Below are 13983 nucleotides of genomic sequence, written 5' to 3' on the forward strand. Positions count from 1 at the left end.
GAGTCCTCTCGCCATATGACTTGAGCACAACCAAGGAAATTTTTACGGTATTCGACGTTCTTCCTGCACCCTCATTTATTACCCAAAAGTCACGGAACTTTTGTGTCTCCTAAAACCTAGTCTCCTTGCCACTGGTTGCACTCGTCCCAATATCCCACCCACCCACCATAACTCTTCTCCCACGACGCCAGCTCGTCTCTTGATTGGATGTCTAGCCGTACCCCATTTTATCCACCGCTCATCCATGCTGAATCCCGCATTGGGCATCTCCTATCACATCTTGTCATTGGTGATAACCGACCCATCTCGAGGCGAAGTACTCACTCGTATCATTGCAGGTGCTACAGGAACAAAATGACTCAAGGCGACAGGAACACAGGCGACTTCATCCGCGGATTAGTCTGATAATGGAGCCCTACCGGCTGCTTTTCAATCATTGCCCTTCCTGCCTCGTTGCCTAGAGCCTCACTTTGGAGATGCGACCCACCGAACATTTCGCCATGATAAAAGATTCGGGCATCCTTTCATCTCCAACATCTTGCAACTCCAGATCCCAAAAAGGTCAGAAACCACAGTACCATAAACATGCCTTGAGACCGATGCACAATACCACTAACTAGGCTGTGGTGCTGCGTATGCCCACTCCTTCCATCTCCCTACCGTTGCTTTCTTTCCTCTCGTCCCCGGCCCGAATGCCACCTGCGACTCCGCCGAGCCTTCTCCCTCACCTTGTAGTTACCTCGAATTCTCCTTCTCTCCCTCAGCCCCATATCGCGCCGCCTTTTCCACCGACCTCGGATCACACATCATGTCTAGCATGGCATGGGACTCCGTCCTGGTTTTGGCTAGGTCGGACCGAGTCGAATGTAGAGATGACATCTTTGAGCCTTACAAAGATGAGATTCACCGGCTATATGTCAATGAGAGGATTCGCCTTAACGAACTCAGGGAGATGATGAAGCTCAAGTACGGTCTCGATCAAACGTAAGTTACTCCTGCTTGGCCAGAGACGCGCTCATCCCCTGCTCAGGGAGAAGCAATGGAAAACTATGCTTCGCCAGTGGAAATTCAAGCACAATTTGAATCCCAGTGACGCTGCCCACTGCTTGAAATTGCTCAATGAAGCCACCTCTCGGGGCTTGTCCCAAACCGTCATCTTTTCTGGTCAAAAAGTGACCAGGTCTTCTATCCGGAAATATATCCAAAGGTCTAGTCACATCAAGTCCGAGGCCGATTTGTTAGCCAAAATCAACCCCAATGAAACTGCTCCAACTTATATCAGACTTGCAAGTGCCACGCCCATCGTTCCGCATCAGCCTTCTCCTTCAACCTCAACTGTCTCGCCCGCAGTATGTCCGGGACCTTCGCATGTCAACCTGACCAAAGGCGCTCCAACGAATCAAATTGTGCGCTCGACCCAGGGGTATCATCTGCCTTCGGAGCATCGGTTCAGCGCGTCTCACACCCACCTTGGAAGTTTGGAATCGCTCATAGCCCCCTTCCGACCATCAGCTTTGGACGGTCCATCAACAACACCGCCCTCAACCGGTGCCCTGGATCGTATCAATATGGCACTCTCGTGCCACCCCATCGCCCTGGCTGACCCAGTCAGTCTGTCGGAACTCAACGAGCATCATGGCTATGGTTTCGACGAGCACGTGTGGGGCGACTTTAGTAGATGTCCTCAGGTCAACGACGCCACCCAGTTTTCCTCGACTTTCGTGGCCAACTCTTTGCGCTGGTGTATCTGCGACAGTCAAAACAACCGCAAATACGACGAACATGCCAACTATCACTTCCATACGGCCTTATGGTACTTTGCATGCATGCTAAGAGATTGCCCCCAACCCGGGGAAGATTGTATCTCTGCAACGAGCATTGCGATTGCCATACTCGAAAGCGTTGGCCAGTCTCGACGCCTGGCCAAACTGCTGGCGGAGTGTAACCAAGTCTCCACACAAGCACTGGGGTCGTCAAATCCTTTATCTAGGACATTGGGGTTTGCAGAAACGATCCTGCAGCTACGTGGATCTGGAAAACCACCCGCATATGACATCAAGCATCTCAAAAGTGTCCACCAAGAGATCTTGTCTCGTTATCCCCGCAGCCGAGGGCCCGCCTTGGTAGCCGAATTCAATGTGGCATGGGCACAACTCGAGATGAAGCAATATGAAGTCGCGCGCAAGGAGTTGCAAGGCATCTTCGCAGAATGTCAAAGTCATTTTGGTGCCTCTCACATGCACACCATCATGGCCCTTGCTTCTTTGGCTCGTGCTACCATGAAGCTGGGAGACATTCGAGAAGCAAGGCGAATTCTCGTGTCCGAAGTACGCCCCCGGATCAGGAGCAACTTTCCGGAAAATCACCCCTACGTTTGGGAGCTAGATCATCGGCAAGCCTTCATGCTCATGCAACTGGCGAAATTGACAGATGAGCATAATAAAAGTAATTATCTTCACCAGGCTGAGAACTTGTTGCGACATGTTGTCGTCAACCGCCATCACATCTTGGGTTCCAATAATCCCAAGTCCGTCCAGTCTTTCCGACTGTTGAGTGACGTCTTGGAGCAGCAGAATCGACATCAAGAAGCATATCAGATTTGGGAATGGACGCGAACCCAACTTCCACAGAGCAATGCCGGAATGTCTTGATACCCGTGCTGCCGGCAACGACTGTCGAATTGACTGCGAAATGTTCACCGTGCTGCAACAAGACTCATTTCATCTGAGATGTGCATAACGTTCGGGTGTTTGGCTTGGCCTCTGTGGGTGCGAGGAGGGGTCATTACTCCAACCATAACATCCCGAGGTTCCATAGTCACTGGTTGTGCTAGAGACGGACATCGTGCGACTCTTGAGGCCTGTTTCATTTGGATCGCGCGGCCAGTGGGATTTGATACGTTGCTCGCGGCTTGGCTCATTCTGAGGCGGTGAGCTCCCCAAAGCTGCCTCCGTCCCGGAGTCACTACCCATCGAGTCAAAGCGTCTCAATGGATTTATATGCATCGGAGGAATGGAAGACTGCGCTGCCCGGTCTGGGAGTCGATTACTGGCCCTCGCGTCTTCCCGCCGAATGAAGTCTCTGTTGGAATTGGAGCGGCCGTGGCCAGTGCCAGATGGATCCGAATGCAGTCGATCAAAAGATGCACCACGGTGCGTGTCTTCCTAGCGGGTTAGAGACGGCGCAGTAACGAACGACAGAGATGAGGGATATACCAAGCAGCCTCTCCTCGGATCTGCCTTGAATGGCGGGCGACACCGGCTCGGTCATTACAGACGACATCTGTTCTCTGGATTAACGGCGAGTCGGGCATGCTTCATTGCGCAATCCTTACTGAAGATTGGTGACGCATCATGTCGATGGCATACTCATCACCCTTGTCTAAGATTTAGTGACATCGAAACCGGCCGAGTAGTGCTGAGAGAGAAGCGCTCACTCTTCTGTCGACACCATGACCGTCACGTCCAAACCGATCCTTGATCTCTCTTTCAAGACTGTCTGAAGGCATCTCGCGTGGACGACGAATAAAGCCCCGCGGCATATTTCCACAATGTGCCTGATCAGAAGTTCGACACAGTTCAAATTCGGTTCGACCAGACGGTTGGGCTGTGGATGACTTTGACAACAAAGGGCAGGAAAGAAGTTGCGAGGTGGTTATATATTGGACGTGGGTGTGCATGATCGGTGCACGCATCGAGATAACGATAATGGTTCCAATGAGGGGAATGAGAGGGAGCACTGATGGCGGGGTAAGTGAGAAGCTTGGGAAGATTCCAAGTCAGTTGAGCCTCATGTCAACGCATGTCCTGATGACAAGACGTGCAGACACAGCGCAATCGTGACCAGCATGTTGACGGGGCCACGTAGCTGCGATATGCGGGTCGCGCAGCGGCATTGACTAGCATCTGAGCCCTTGATTGGTTTGAATGGCACTGGCAGCCAAAAGGCTCGCCAGTGGTTAGTCCAAATGGGTGTGAGGCACCTGACGGGATATCGCTTGCAGGCCGACCTGCATTACTTTTGCGGAATTAGCATGGGATTGATCAACATGATGCGAAATAACAAGCTGAGGACCGGCGCTGCAAAACCCTTGGACGAGAAAGTCTTGAGCTGATGAGTGGCGCTTCAAGATGTCTCTTGCACCTTGGGCGGCTCGAAGTGAGGCCCAGAGCTGCCATGTGACCCAAAGACTCTGACATGCTGAGATTAGCCCCTATGCATTGCATGTTGTATACTGGGCTGGCCGAATCCGAGACGCCTCGTGGCGCTTGTTATGCGTGGATCTAAGTCATTACAGACCCTGGCGCAAGCAGGATCTGCCGCGAGGCCATCCAACTGATCAATTGCCAGCAGGCGGACCAGAAAGGTGCGAGTCATCTTTCGACGGACCAGGTAAGATAGGACTGGCCTACATAGACATCAGCCTCTGGTTGTATGCAAAGCTAAAGGTTGATCAGGTGAACTCCGAGGCAAAGCATGTTGGTGTGGATGGGCAGTAGGAATGACGATGACAGACCTTCCCCGCTGGGGTGAATGGGAACAGACTAACATCATGTGGCATATGGAGCGACAGAAGCAAAGTTTCCGAATATTAGGGCTTTACCTGATCGCTTGTCCTGGTCTTGAACAAAGGACTCGACCGCTAACATGAGATGAGTTGTACGGACGACCAATTCTTGATGCAGGGGTCAGTGGTCAAGTATCAGCGAGGGTGGTCACCAAGACGTACCTTTGATCTCGACGATGAAGCTCATGGGAGTATCCGGATGATCAGGGAGACTTTGGACGGAAGACATGCCGCGGTGGGTCCGTACGGCGACGCGTAGACCGACATTCTTCTTATAATCAGTCCAGAGAACGGCCTTGTCGGTAGCGACGCCGGAAGAAGCGGTCGAGATTCTGGCGGGCAATTCTGAGCCAGCGATTTGGTCTTGATCATGAGGCTCAAGCGCTCGATCTTGTAGCCACTGTTTCCAGACACGCATGACACCTTGACCATGTTGAACAATATGAGCACTGCTCAAGAAAACACCTCTCCTAGGGCCAAATCGGACGAGCTGCGGGTAGACGCAGAATTGAACAAAAAGCTCATCGGGGTCAAGATTCAAGACATGGTGGATTTTATGGAAACCGCCGTCGCCACTGTCAGCATACAGAGGTTGCGTGTTTTCCCCCGAGGCGGTTTGGGATGGGACGGCGCCGGCGATGCGTCGCAAAGGAATTGAAGTTGCGATGGAAGGCGCCTCTGGGCGAAAGCGGCTATAGAGTGCACCCAATTTTGCGAACCTGCCGGGTTCCCGGAGACAATCTTGATAGAGGCTTCCCTCGCCTTCATGCTTGCTGCTCAGGCCGTCGGTGCCCAGATAGGTGCAGTAGAGATATGTATTGGCGCCAGAATTCCGACTGGGGTGATAAGCCTCCAGAATCAGTTTGCAGTCAGGGAGGGCGGCGGCGAGAAGAAGACGGAAATGGAGGATACGAAGGATGATGGAGTGGAATTGTCTGGAAACGACGACCCAGGGTAGAAGTTGGCGGGTGTCGAAGGCGGTCAGGATGGAAACAAGGATCTATCGTGTAAGAAAAGGAATAGTTGTTGCAAGCAGCATGATCATACCTCGTTTGGAAGTTGCTCCAAGGATGGAGGACATGTAGGATTCGCCATGTGGAAAATTGCCAGGCCAGCCAGGCGGTTGGGTGGGTTGAACGGTTGGGCACAATGACTTTAGAACCCAAGCGTATGACTCGGACTCTGGGGGACGTCGTCGACACGCTGGTCAAGGCGTGCTACCTGGCACTCTTTGACCATGTGGGAGAGAAGCAAAGCAAGAATGGATTGATGAAGTTGAATATTGACAAGGGCAAGGACGATTGGATGGTGGTGGTAGTAAATGGTATGAAAGAATAAGTCCGGCATTAGAGTTCCGTGTGTCATTGTCGGCCGATCTCGCAGTTTAGGTAGCGGGCGAAGAAATGCCAGTCAGGATGACCGAGTACTTTTGTGATGCGTACAAGTAGAATACCGCCTTTCCGAGTAATAAAGATAAGTAAATGGATGCTAGGGAATCATGAGATTATTCAGTCCACAATGCGCTCTTCAGTCCACACTATTCAGTGAATGGACAAATAAAGTACCTACCTTAGGTACCTACAAATTTACAGTGCCATGAGTGCCTGTGTGTGCTCGTAATAGGCGTAGTGGTTAGGTACCTAAGAAGGTACCTTCCTGAAGTGTCTACCAGCTAGGTACCTAGGTACCTAACCAACCTGAAGTAAGGTAACATGAGAATAATTCTGACATCACTCTCCATGTTAGTTATCACTGGAACTCAACAGACTTCGCACCCCTCAACCCCTCTTCGTAGGTTAGGTACCTTAGGTACCTGTGTAGCTTAGGTGCAGGGACTTATCACTTCCCGCCCTCCCCAGTCCCCCCCTCTCCCGCCTACAATCAATAAGTATACACTACTCCGTACATCTAACTGATCACAGACAGTCCTTTGATCACCCATCTATAGTCTCGGACGAGAGTATCTGTTGCCTTTGAGACTTGGATGATTCTGATAGAAAACTCGACGAGATGAATTCTCCACCCTCACTCTAATACTGTATCCATCCTCTTCAGCGTAGTGTTCCATCACTTCGTGCACGTCCAACCTTGACCCTATGACCCCACTTGATTTGTACATTGGTACTACCTACAGTACATCACTGTCGTAAAGTTTCCGCCACTCCCCCGTCCATCCAATTGTCCAAGGCACTCCGGCGATATAATAGACATGCTCATTGAAATCGGTCGGAGGTAGACTCATATGGGACCACCTACCACAAATTCCTCCCATTGTTTACTCAAGGATAAGGATGCCTGATCAAATCCTCGACGACATTTCCCATCGACGTTACAATCCTCTGCGGGGCAGTTGGATCCTGGTCTCACCGCACCGCACCAAGAGACCATGGCAAGGCGCTCAGGAGAACCCTGGCCTGATAGACCTCCCTGTCTACGACCCAAAATGTTATCTATGTCCTGGGAACGAACGTGCTTCTGGCGACAAGAATCCCCATTACGAAAACACTTTTGTCTTTGTCAATGACTACAGCGCGGTCAAGGAATCTCAAGATGACTACTCCTCGCCTGACGAACCTGGCACCCTGCCCGCCCTTCTCCTGCGAGCAGAGGCCGTCACAGGGAAATGCTATGTCCTCACCTTCAGTGCCGCACACAACATTACTCTAGCAGACATGTCTGCTCAAGAAATTCTACCCATTGTGAAGACATGGACAGACATCTACGCGGCTCATCTGTCGCCAACCTCACCCCTAGCCTCGCTTGCACATGCCACCCATCTGCCTCCCTCTAGCCCTCATGCCAGTCCCGCTACACCCCACCAACAATATCGGTGGATGCAGATTTTCGAGAATAAAGGCGCAGCCATGGGATGCTCCAATCCCCACCCCCATGGCCAGATATGGACCACCACCTCCTTGCCCGAAGAGGCCGCCCTCGAACTGTCCCAACTGACCAAATACCACCGTGAACAAGGCGGACTGCATCTTTTGCTCGACTATGCTCGGTTAGAACAACAAAAAAAGGAGCGGGTCGTCTTTGAAAATGACAGCTTCATTGTGATATGCCCTTGGTGGGCAACTTGGCCATTCGAGACCATGATTCTTCCCATCAGGCATATCCGCTCTCTCGTCGACTTGAGCTGCACCGAGCAGTTACATCTCGCCGAGGCCATTGCCGACATTACTCGACGCTATGATAACCTCTTTGAGACGAGCTTCCCCTACAGCATGGGCATACATCAAGCCCCTTTGGATGGCACGGCTGAAGAGATACAAGTCTCCACTCTCCACCTTCATTTTTATCCGCCTCTCCTCAGGAGTGCGACGGTCCGAAAGTTCCTGGTTGGCTATGAACTAATGGCCGAGCCGCAGAGAGACATCACACCCGAGCAAGCCACGACACGACTGCGACTCTGTGGTGGGGAGCTCTATCGGAATCGTCTTCAAAAGCCAGAAGAACCGCTGCAGTCACCCTCGGCCGATGACAAGATTGCGTCGTGATCTCTATTTCAAGTAAAAGTTATACTGCGCGATACTCCAGCCAGTGCCAATCCATGACACAATTACGGGCGCAAGCCACGGGCCCGAAGGCGGGCTGGTCTTGTACACAAAGGCCTCGAGGAAATAGTGGACGGCACCGATCAAGTTGGAGATAATCTGTAAATGGTACCAAGAAGGTTCATTGATGTGATACGCAGCAAAGATCCTAACCGCACCCACTGCAAATGTCCACGTTCCAAAAGTTCGGGCAGAGAGAGGAGTGACAGGAGATGTCAGCGCTGGGTTAGCTGGCTTGGACTTCGAAGTGGCCGCGGTGCCAGGATAGAGTCGTTGCGTGTACGACAAGGTAGTGTAGCTCTGGACAGCATTGATTATCGCGGTAGTGCCGACCTTGAATGGCATCAGCCTGGCCACATACGAACAACAGACCGAGGGGATGGACTGGAGACTTACGAAGAGAATGTAAAGTGGGAGATAGCCTTCTGACTGTGGCAGAAGAGACAACATGGCTGGCTTCGACCAGGCGTCAAGCGCAGGAACTTTTGACACAGAGCACAGAATTCGGGGTCAGGTCCTATTGAAATCTATTCAATTGACAGGAGAGAAGCCACAGTATTGTATATACGTGTAAGATTAGTTGAATACCTCGAGATAAGCCGGCAATGTAGATTTCCCAAGGTTGTCGCAGTTGGTGTAGGTGAGAAATCTTGGTGGCCTGGGACCTGAAGATCAATTTCCACATCAGGTTGGGAGAAGTGACTGCAAGCCTGCACCTGCCACGCCTGCAACACCTGCGCCACCTGCGCAGTGCCACCAACAGTTCCTCTACTCAACATTTCGATTCTTGTTCAACTTCGCCGGGGCTTCACGAGTCCAGACTTGTTCTCTTTACAAGAAACAATCGACATCGACAGTCAGCCCCCAATCCCACCATGACTCTCGACCTTGGGCCTTTTGGCCAACAGTCGCCGCTGTCCGCCGCTTTCTTGGGACTCGGCCTCACCACCACCGCCTTCATCTCCTACCAGATCCTCCGCGTCCTCCTGAGCATCTTTGTCCTTCCTGGCAAATCTTTGGCCAGCTTTGGCCCCAAGGGCTCATATGCATTCGTCTCAGGCGCCTCAGATGGCATTGGCAAGGAGTTTGCACTTCAGCTGGCGAAGAAAGGATACAACCTCGTATTGGTGTCTCGAACTGCCTCTAAACTCGACGCCCTCACCACTCAGATAAACGCATCCTCGCCCGGTGTGGTGGTTGAGACTTTGGCTGTCGACTTTGCTCAGAACAGAGACTCAGACTATGCTGCCCTCGCGGACAAGGTCCGTGGAAAGACCGTTTCTATCCTGATAAATTCTGTTGGCGTATCACATTCCATCCCCGTCGAGTTCATTGACACGAATCTCAAAGAATTGAGCAACATCATCAATGTCAACTGCCTAGCCACCCTGCGAATCACGCAGACCGTCCTGCCCAGCATGCTTCCCCAAAAGAAAGGACTGATCTTGACCATGGGTTCTTTTGGAGGGCTGTTGCCGACACCCTTACTGGCAACCTATTCGGGATCCAAAGCCTTCTTGCAGCAGTGGTCCAATGCTCTGGCGGGCGAACTACAGCCCAAGGGCATCCATGTCTACTTTGTCCATTCATACCTTGTCACATCGGCCATGTCCAAGATCAAGCGCGCCAACTGGCAAGTCCCGTCTGAGAAGACCTTTGTCAGATCAGTGCTTGGGAAAATTGGCCGTCGAGGCGGCAGCATTGGTTTCACCCATAGTGGATCCCCGTATTGGAGTCATGCCTTGATCGCCTCGTTCATCACCGGTGTCTTGGGACCATTCCATTCCATACTCCTGGCATTCAACCGGTCAATGCACGTCGACATACGCAGAAGAGCACTGAGAAAGGCAGAGAGGGAACGAGGACAAGGCAAGAAGACATCTTAGAGGGTCGACAAGCCATGGTGCGTCAGTGTATGCCTAGTCATGAGGCGCACTCCGTAGTAGAAGAGCCCCCTAAGACATCTAGGCACAAACAACATTGTACACATAGAATATGACGATATTTGAAAGAATTGAAATGTTGAATGCAGTTTTCGAGTACCTCTAGGCTTCCTGATTCTCCGATTGGCGGATAGTTTGGTGACGAACGGGGCCACGGGGCCACCTCGGCCGATTCACTTCTACTCATTATCTGAGTAGAGATGCCCCTCCTCACAATCAGAACAACAACTCAATCATCCACAGCTCCTCGAGGGCAACTCAACCTTCTTCGGTACTGGCTACCCTCACTATTTGCCCAAGCCCAACCCTTTCTATCAAGCGCGTGCAGGTCATGCTGCTTGCTTGCGTTCTATTACGACAACCAGTCAAGTGATGGCACGCGTTGATGTCAGCCTTCGACTTCGACAAGCCGTTCTTCTCAATGACCTGCCCTTGGTGCAACGGCTTCTCAATGCCCACCCTGCCTATCTGCACAACCCCGACCTTTCAGATAAGAGCAATACCTCCCTCCATCTGGCTGCCCAATGGGGCATGGAAGAGATTGCGGTGAGTCACAGTCTATGCATACCTCCGTCCCTGCGTCACTCTAATCCAAGGAGCATGGTCCATTACCCCGACCTGGTTGCTAAATTCCACCCTCAGGAATACCTCATCTCGATCGGCCACGACTCGTCCCCACCAGTATACGGCTGGATCTATAGCAACAGCAGGAACAACCAAGGCATCTCGGTCAATACGGATGGGCAATGCGCCTTGCACATAGCCGCGGCCGCCTCACAGTCAGCCGTGGTGGCTCTCCTGTGCCAACAGTTCCCTCAGACCGTCACAAGGAGAGATCGCCGAGGCCAGACGCCGCTCCATCTTGCTTCGGCGTCTCAAATCGTTGCCACACCATCATACATCCTACGCACAGGCACGAAACCGCCGCCACGGTCACCAGAGGAAATCACTTGTATTACGACACTGATTGCGAGTGGAGCTGATGTCAATGCACGGGACGAGCTGGGAAACACATGCTTGCACAATGCAAGTGCCTGGGGGAATCTCAAGGCGGTCAGGGCATTGATCCAAGCTGGGGCGAATCCGTTATGCAAGAATAACGCGGGCTGGACTCCCGAGTTTTACAGTATCACTGTGCAGGCCGAAGTCTACTATCGCGGATTGGTCGCGGAATGGGAAAAGAAAAAGGAGGCAGAGGAGAAGGGCGTTGGTGAACGAGATATGGAGAGAGGAAAACGCAAAGGGATGGGCATTGGTGGTGTCAGACTCGTAATGAGGGATGATGCGAGTGACGACGACGATGACCGCGTCGGCGGCGGCGGTGGCGGTAGCGAACAAGGACGAGGAGATGTCGGCCAGGGAAGAAGTCGTGCAAGTACAAGTACGAGCAGCGGCAGGAGTCAGTTGACCACATCAACAGGAGATGGCAGTGATGCTGACGGATGATTCACGGGCCAGAAATGTAATCCTAGAGTCAGTCGAATTCCTACTCGAGCAAGGCGTTGGCAGGGGTGATTCGAGACTATAGATGTCCTGATTTCAATGAATTACAATTCCAATGCAGGGCAACGATCCTGCTGGGTCGGCGTTGTAGCTTTCGTATGATAATATATGCATCAGGTGGTAGTCAAAGGTGCTGAAGGGCGCTGGTGACTTTGAGGAGCCTTGAAGACAGCAACTGGTTTGACGAGCTCTTAGGCTTGCGTTTACACATAATTACCTTAACTACCTACCTACCTAGGTACCTTAGTATACCTGGTACGAGAGCATGTCTTAGGGCCGAGGGGCCCGGGAGAGGGAGCTTGGGGCCAGGGGCGACAGATTCATTGGCCGACGACCTACTTAATGTACCTACCTAATGCTTTTACTACCTCCTCATAAGCTAGGTACTCCGTAGGTACCTTTGCTGACTGCAAGGATCCGCATACACATGTCCAGTCCAAGCTTGTCACTAAGTCGCCGTTTACTCCTATTTGTCTCTCGTACTAAACTAAGGCTGGTGGGATGGCTGGCACTGTCCCCTGTGCCCCTCCTTTGGTCATCTACTCCGTATGTCACCAGCACCAACCCCAGACTATGATCCACACTGCTTCTACGGGCGAGGTATGCCTCTTGTCTAAAGTCCGACCCGCCTTGAGGTGCTGCCTGTGTGCCTTCACCTCTCTATACCCGTCCCAGAACGAACCCTGACCCTCGTTTCGGATTCCTCGTTCGACTTGGATTGAGACCGCGGATCTCGTATTCCTCTCCGCCCATCACGTTCCCTCACCGAAAGCGAGAGCCAGATCATCATCACACCCACGACCAGGCACCGTCTCCCGTCAGCTTCAGCCGGTTCTGATATTCCACCAACTCCAAATCCAACGCAGAAGAGCAGGAAACCATGGCCAGTCCTGCTCACTGCTATTTTTGCTTCGAAGTCCTCACGGCCAGTTATGAGAAACGGACGCCGCCTTCGTTGAACAAGGTCCTCGATGCCTATGACAAATACACTGCCAGCCATGACGCAGCAGAAGAGCATGGAGAAGATCAACTAGAACCACCTCAGCCGGGAGAACAAGTGGATGATGACCAAGATGAACACGAGGAAGCCAACGACGACAACAAGGAAGAGGCTCAGCGAATCACTCGACGCGCTGCACCCACCAACCCGAGTATCTCACGCCTCCAAGCGTCTTCTTCCTCATCTCGCTCCTCCTCCACATCCTCGCCCTCGGTCAAATCGTCTTCGTCCTCCAATACACAATATTCCAACGCTTCAAGCGACACGACGACCACCACTCTCTCCACCACTGCCCCTCCCGTAGACTACTCACGAGTCTCGTTGACCGAGTCATATCCTCTCTTCGTCACCTGGAATACGCTATCTCGCTCTGGTCACAAGTCTTTACGTGGCTGCATCGGCACATTTGAACCCTTGCCTTTGGCTTCGGGTCTGGCTTCTTACGCTTTGACGTCTGCATTCGACGATACCCGCTTTTCCCCCATTCCCCCGTCCCTTGTCCCTTCACTGTCCTGCTCTCTGACCTTGCTAGCCGATTTTGAATCTTGTCGCGATGCCCTGGATTGGACCTTGGGCACACATGGCCTACGCATTAGTTTCAACCATCGCAACCGCAGACATGGCGCGACATATTTACCCGATGTCGCTGTGGAACAAGGTTGGACCAAAGAAGAGACGGTCGAAAGTCTCATGAAGAAGGCTGGTTGGGACGGGGGATATGGTCATGGCGTTGCCCGGAGACTGCTCCGTGGCGCTGGGCGGAACGAGCAGCAACAGTCTACAAAACCGTGGGAAGAGGTCGCGGACTTCAAGGCGGTCAGATATACCGGGTTGAAATCCACCGCAGGTTACGCCGAGTGGAAGGAGTGGAGGGATTGGGTAGACAAAACTGGAAGTTTCTGAAATGGCAGAAGCGATGTGGCAGGGCGGACGACCTGAAGGTGGCCGTGGTGTTCTGCACGTGCAGATCATCCCTCAATGCAGAAGAAGTCCGGGCAAGGAGCCATATAACAGCAATAGAAGACTAGAGGGTTCCTCAAAGGACATCTGATTTGATATAAAACTAGAGATACGAATTGATGACCACGAAATGACATGAGTTGAGGTAGTTTTGTGTGCTTCCATATGGAGACATTGCAGCATGCTGGACCTGTCATGCTGAATCGATTGACTCCCCTGTCCAAACGAGAGCATATTGTAACTTGATAAAGTGTTGTATAGAGGAAGGGTTTAAAGATGGTGTAGAAGACTGTTGGTGGACCAAGGGTCTTGGTTAGGTTTATTATGTCATCCAGATTGAAACTGCAGGTGAAGGGGCAGGCAAGCGCAGATCTGGCCCGAGGGCCCTGCAGCTTCTCTCGTATTGGTATTATTGTAATTATTGTATTGGCTGCAGGTGCTTCCGTTCCTTCG

At 52.1% G+C, this 13983-nt stretch overlaps 7 protein-coding genes across 13 annotated transcripts; 5 read left to right on the forward strand and 2 right to left on the reverse strand.

Moving 5' to 3' along the window:
- Positions 1–753: 753 nt before the first annotated feature.
- Positions 754–5883, reverse strand: PV10_06822. Of its 6 annotated transcripts, none has more exons than XM_016371663.1 (6): positions 5615–5883; positions 4730–5567; positions 4604–4675; positions 3335–4408; positions 3216–3282; positions 754–3160 (listed from the first exon to the last, which is right to left on the reverse strand). In XM_016371663.1, the coding sequence occupies exons 1-4, from the start codon at positions 5660–5662 to the stop codon at positions 4374–4376; spliced, it is 993 nt and encodes a 330-aa protein (XP_016220995.1). In that variant the 5' UTR covers positions 5663–5883; the 3' UTR covers positions 754–3160; positions 3216–3282; positions 3335–4373. The 6 variants fall into 6 exon arrangements, with proteins under 6 accessions (XP_016220995.1, XP_016220994.1, XP_016220993.1 ...); XM_016371662.1 differs by having other exon boundaries at positions 3335–3376; positions 3437–4675; XM_016371661.1 differs by having other exon boundaries at positions 3335–4675.
- Positions 809–2651, forward strand: PV10_06823 (uncharacterized protein; the record flags this gene model as incomplete). The annotated part of the gene is made up of 2 exons (XM_016371664.1): positions 809–984; positions 1031–2651. 2 exons carry the CDS (start codon positions 809–811, stop codon positions 2649–2651), a joined length of 1797 nt encoding a protein of 598 aa, XP_016220996.1.
- An 859-nt stretch (positions 5884–6742) lies between the features above and the next one.
- PV10_06824 (galactose-1-phosphate uridylyltransferase) lies at positions 6743–8667 on the forward strand. The gene has a single exon (XM_016371665.1). The coding sequence runs from the start codon at positions 6859–6861 to the stop codon at positions 8065–8067; it is 1209 nt and encodes a 402-aa protein (XP_016220997.1). The 5' UTR covers positions 6743–6858; the 3' UTR covers positions 8068–8667.
- On the reverse strand, positions 7267–8743 carry PV10_06825 (uncharacterized protein). The gene is made up of 2 exons (XM_016371666.1): positions 8521–8743; positions 7267–8457 (listed from the first exon to the last, which is right to left on the reverse strand). The coding sequence occupies exons 1-2, from the start codon at positions 8572–8574 to the stop codon at positions 8071–8073; spliced, it is 441 nt and encodes a 146-aa protein (XP_016220998.1). The 5' UTR covers positions 8575–8743; the 3' UTR covers positions 7267–8070.
- Positions 8744–8881: 138 nt separating this feature from the next.
- Positions 8882–10164, forward strand: PV10_06826 (uncharacterized protein). Its single transcript, XM_016371667.1, has one exon. It carries the CDS (start codon positions 9000–9002, stop codon positions 10008–10010), a length of 1011 nt encoding a protein of 336 aa, XP_016220999.1. The 5' UTR covers positions 8882–8999; the 3' UTR covers positions 10011–10164.
- Positions 10165–10295: 131 nt separating this feature from the next.
- PV10_06827 lies at positions 10296–11687 on the forward strand. 2 transcript variants are annotated; one of them, XM_016371668.1, is made up of 2 exons: positions 10296–10613; positions 10667–11687. In XM_016371668.1, the coding sequence occupies exons 1-2, from the start codon at positions 10453–10455 to the stop codon at positions 11511–11513; spliced, it is 1008 nt and encodes a 335-aa protein (XP_016221000.1). In that variant the 5' UTR covers positions 10296–10452; the 3' UTR covers positions 11514–11687. The 2 variants fall into 2 exon arrangements, with proteins under 2 accessions (XP_016221000.1, XP_016221001.1); XM_016371669.1 differs by having other exon boundaries at positions 10710–11687.
- A 329-nt stretch (positions 11688–12016) lies between these two features.
- Positions 12017–13654, forward strand: PV10_06828 (uncharacterized protein). Its single transcript, XM_016371670.1, has one exon. The coding sequence runs from the start codon at positions 12451–12453 to the stop codon at positions 13471–13473; it is 1023 nt and encodes a 340-aa protein (XP_016221002.1). The 5' UTR covers positions 12017–12450; the 3' UTR covers positions 13474–13654.
- The last annotated feature ends 329 nt before the right edge of the window (positions 13655–13983 follow it).

Source organism: Exophiala mesophila, assembly GCF_000836275.1.
Source record: "Exophiala mesophila strain CBS 40295 unplaced genomic scaffold supercont1.5, whole genome shotgun sequence".
NCBI lineage: Eukaryota > Fungi > Ascomycota > Eurotiomycetes > Chaetothyriales > Herpotrichiellaceae > Exophiala > Exophiala mesophila.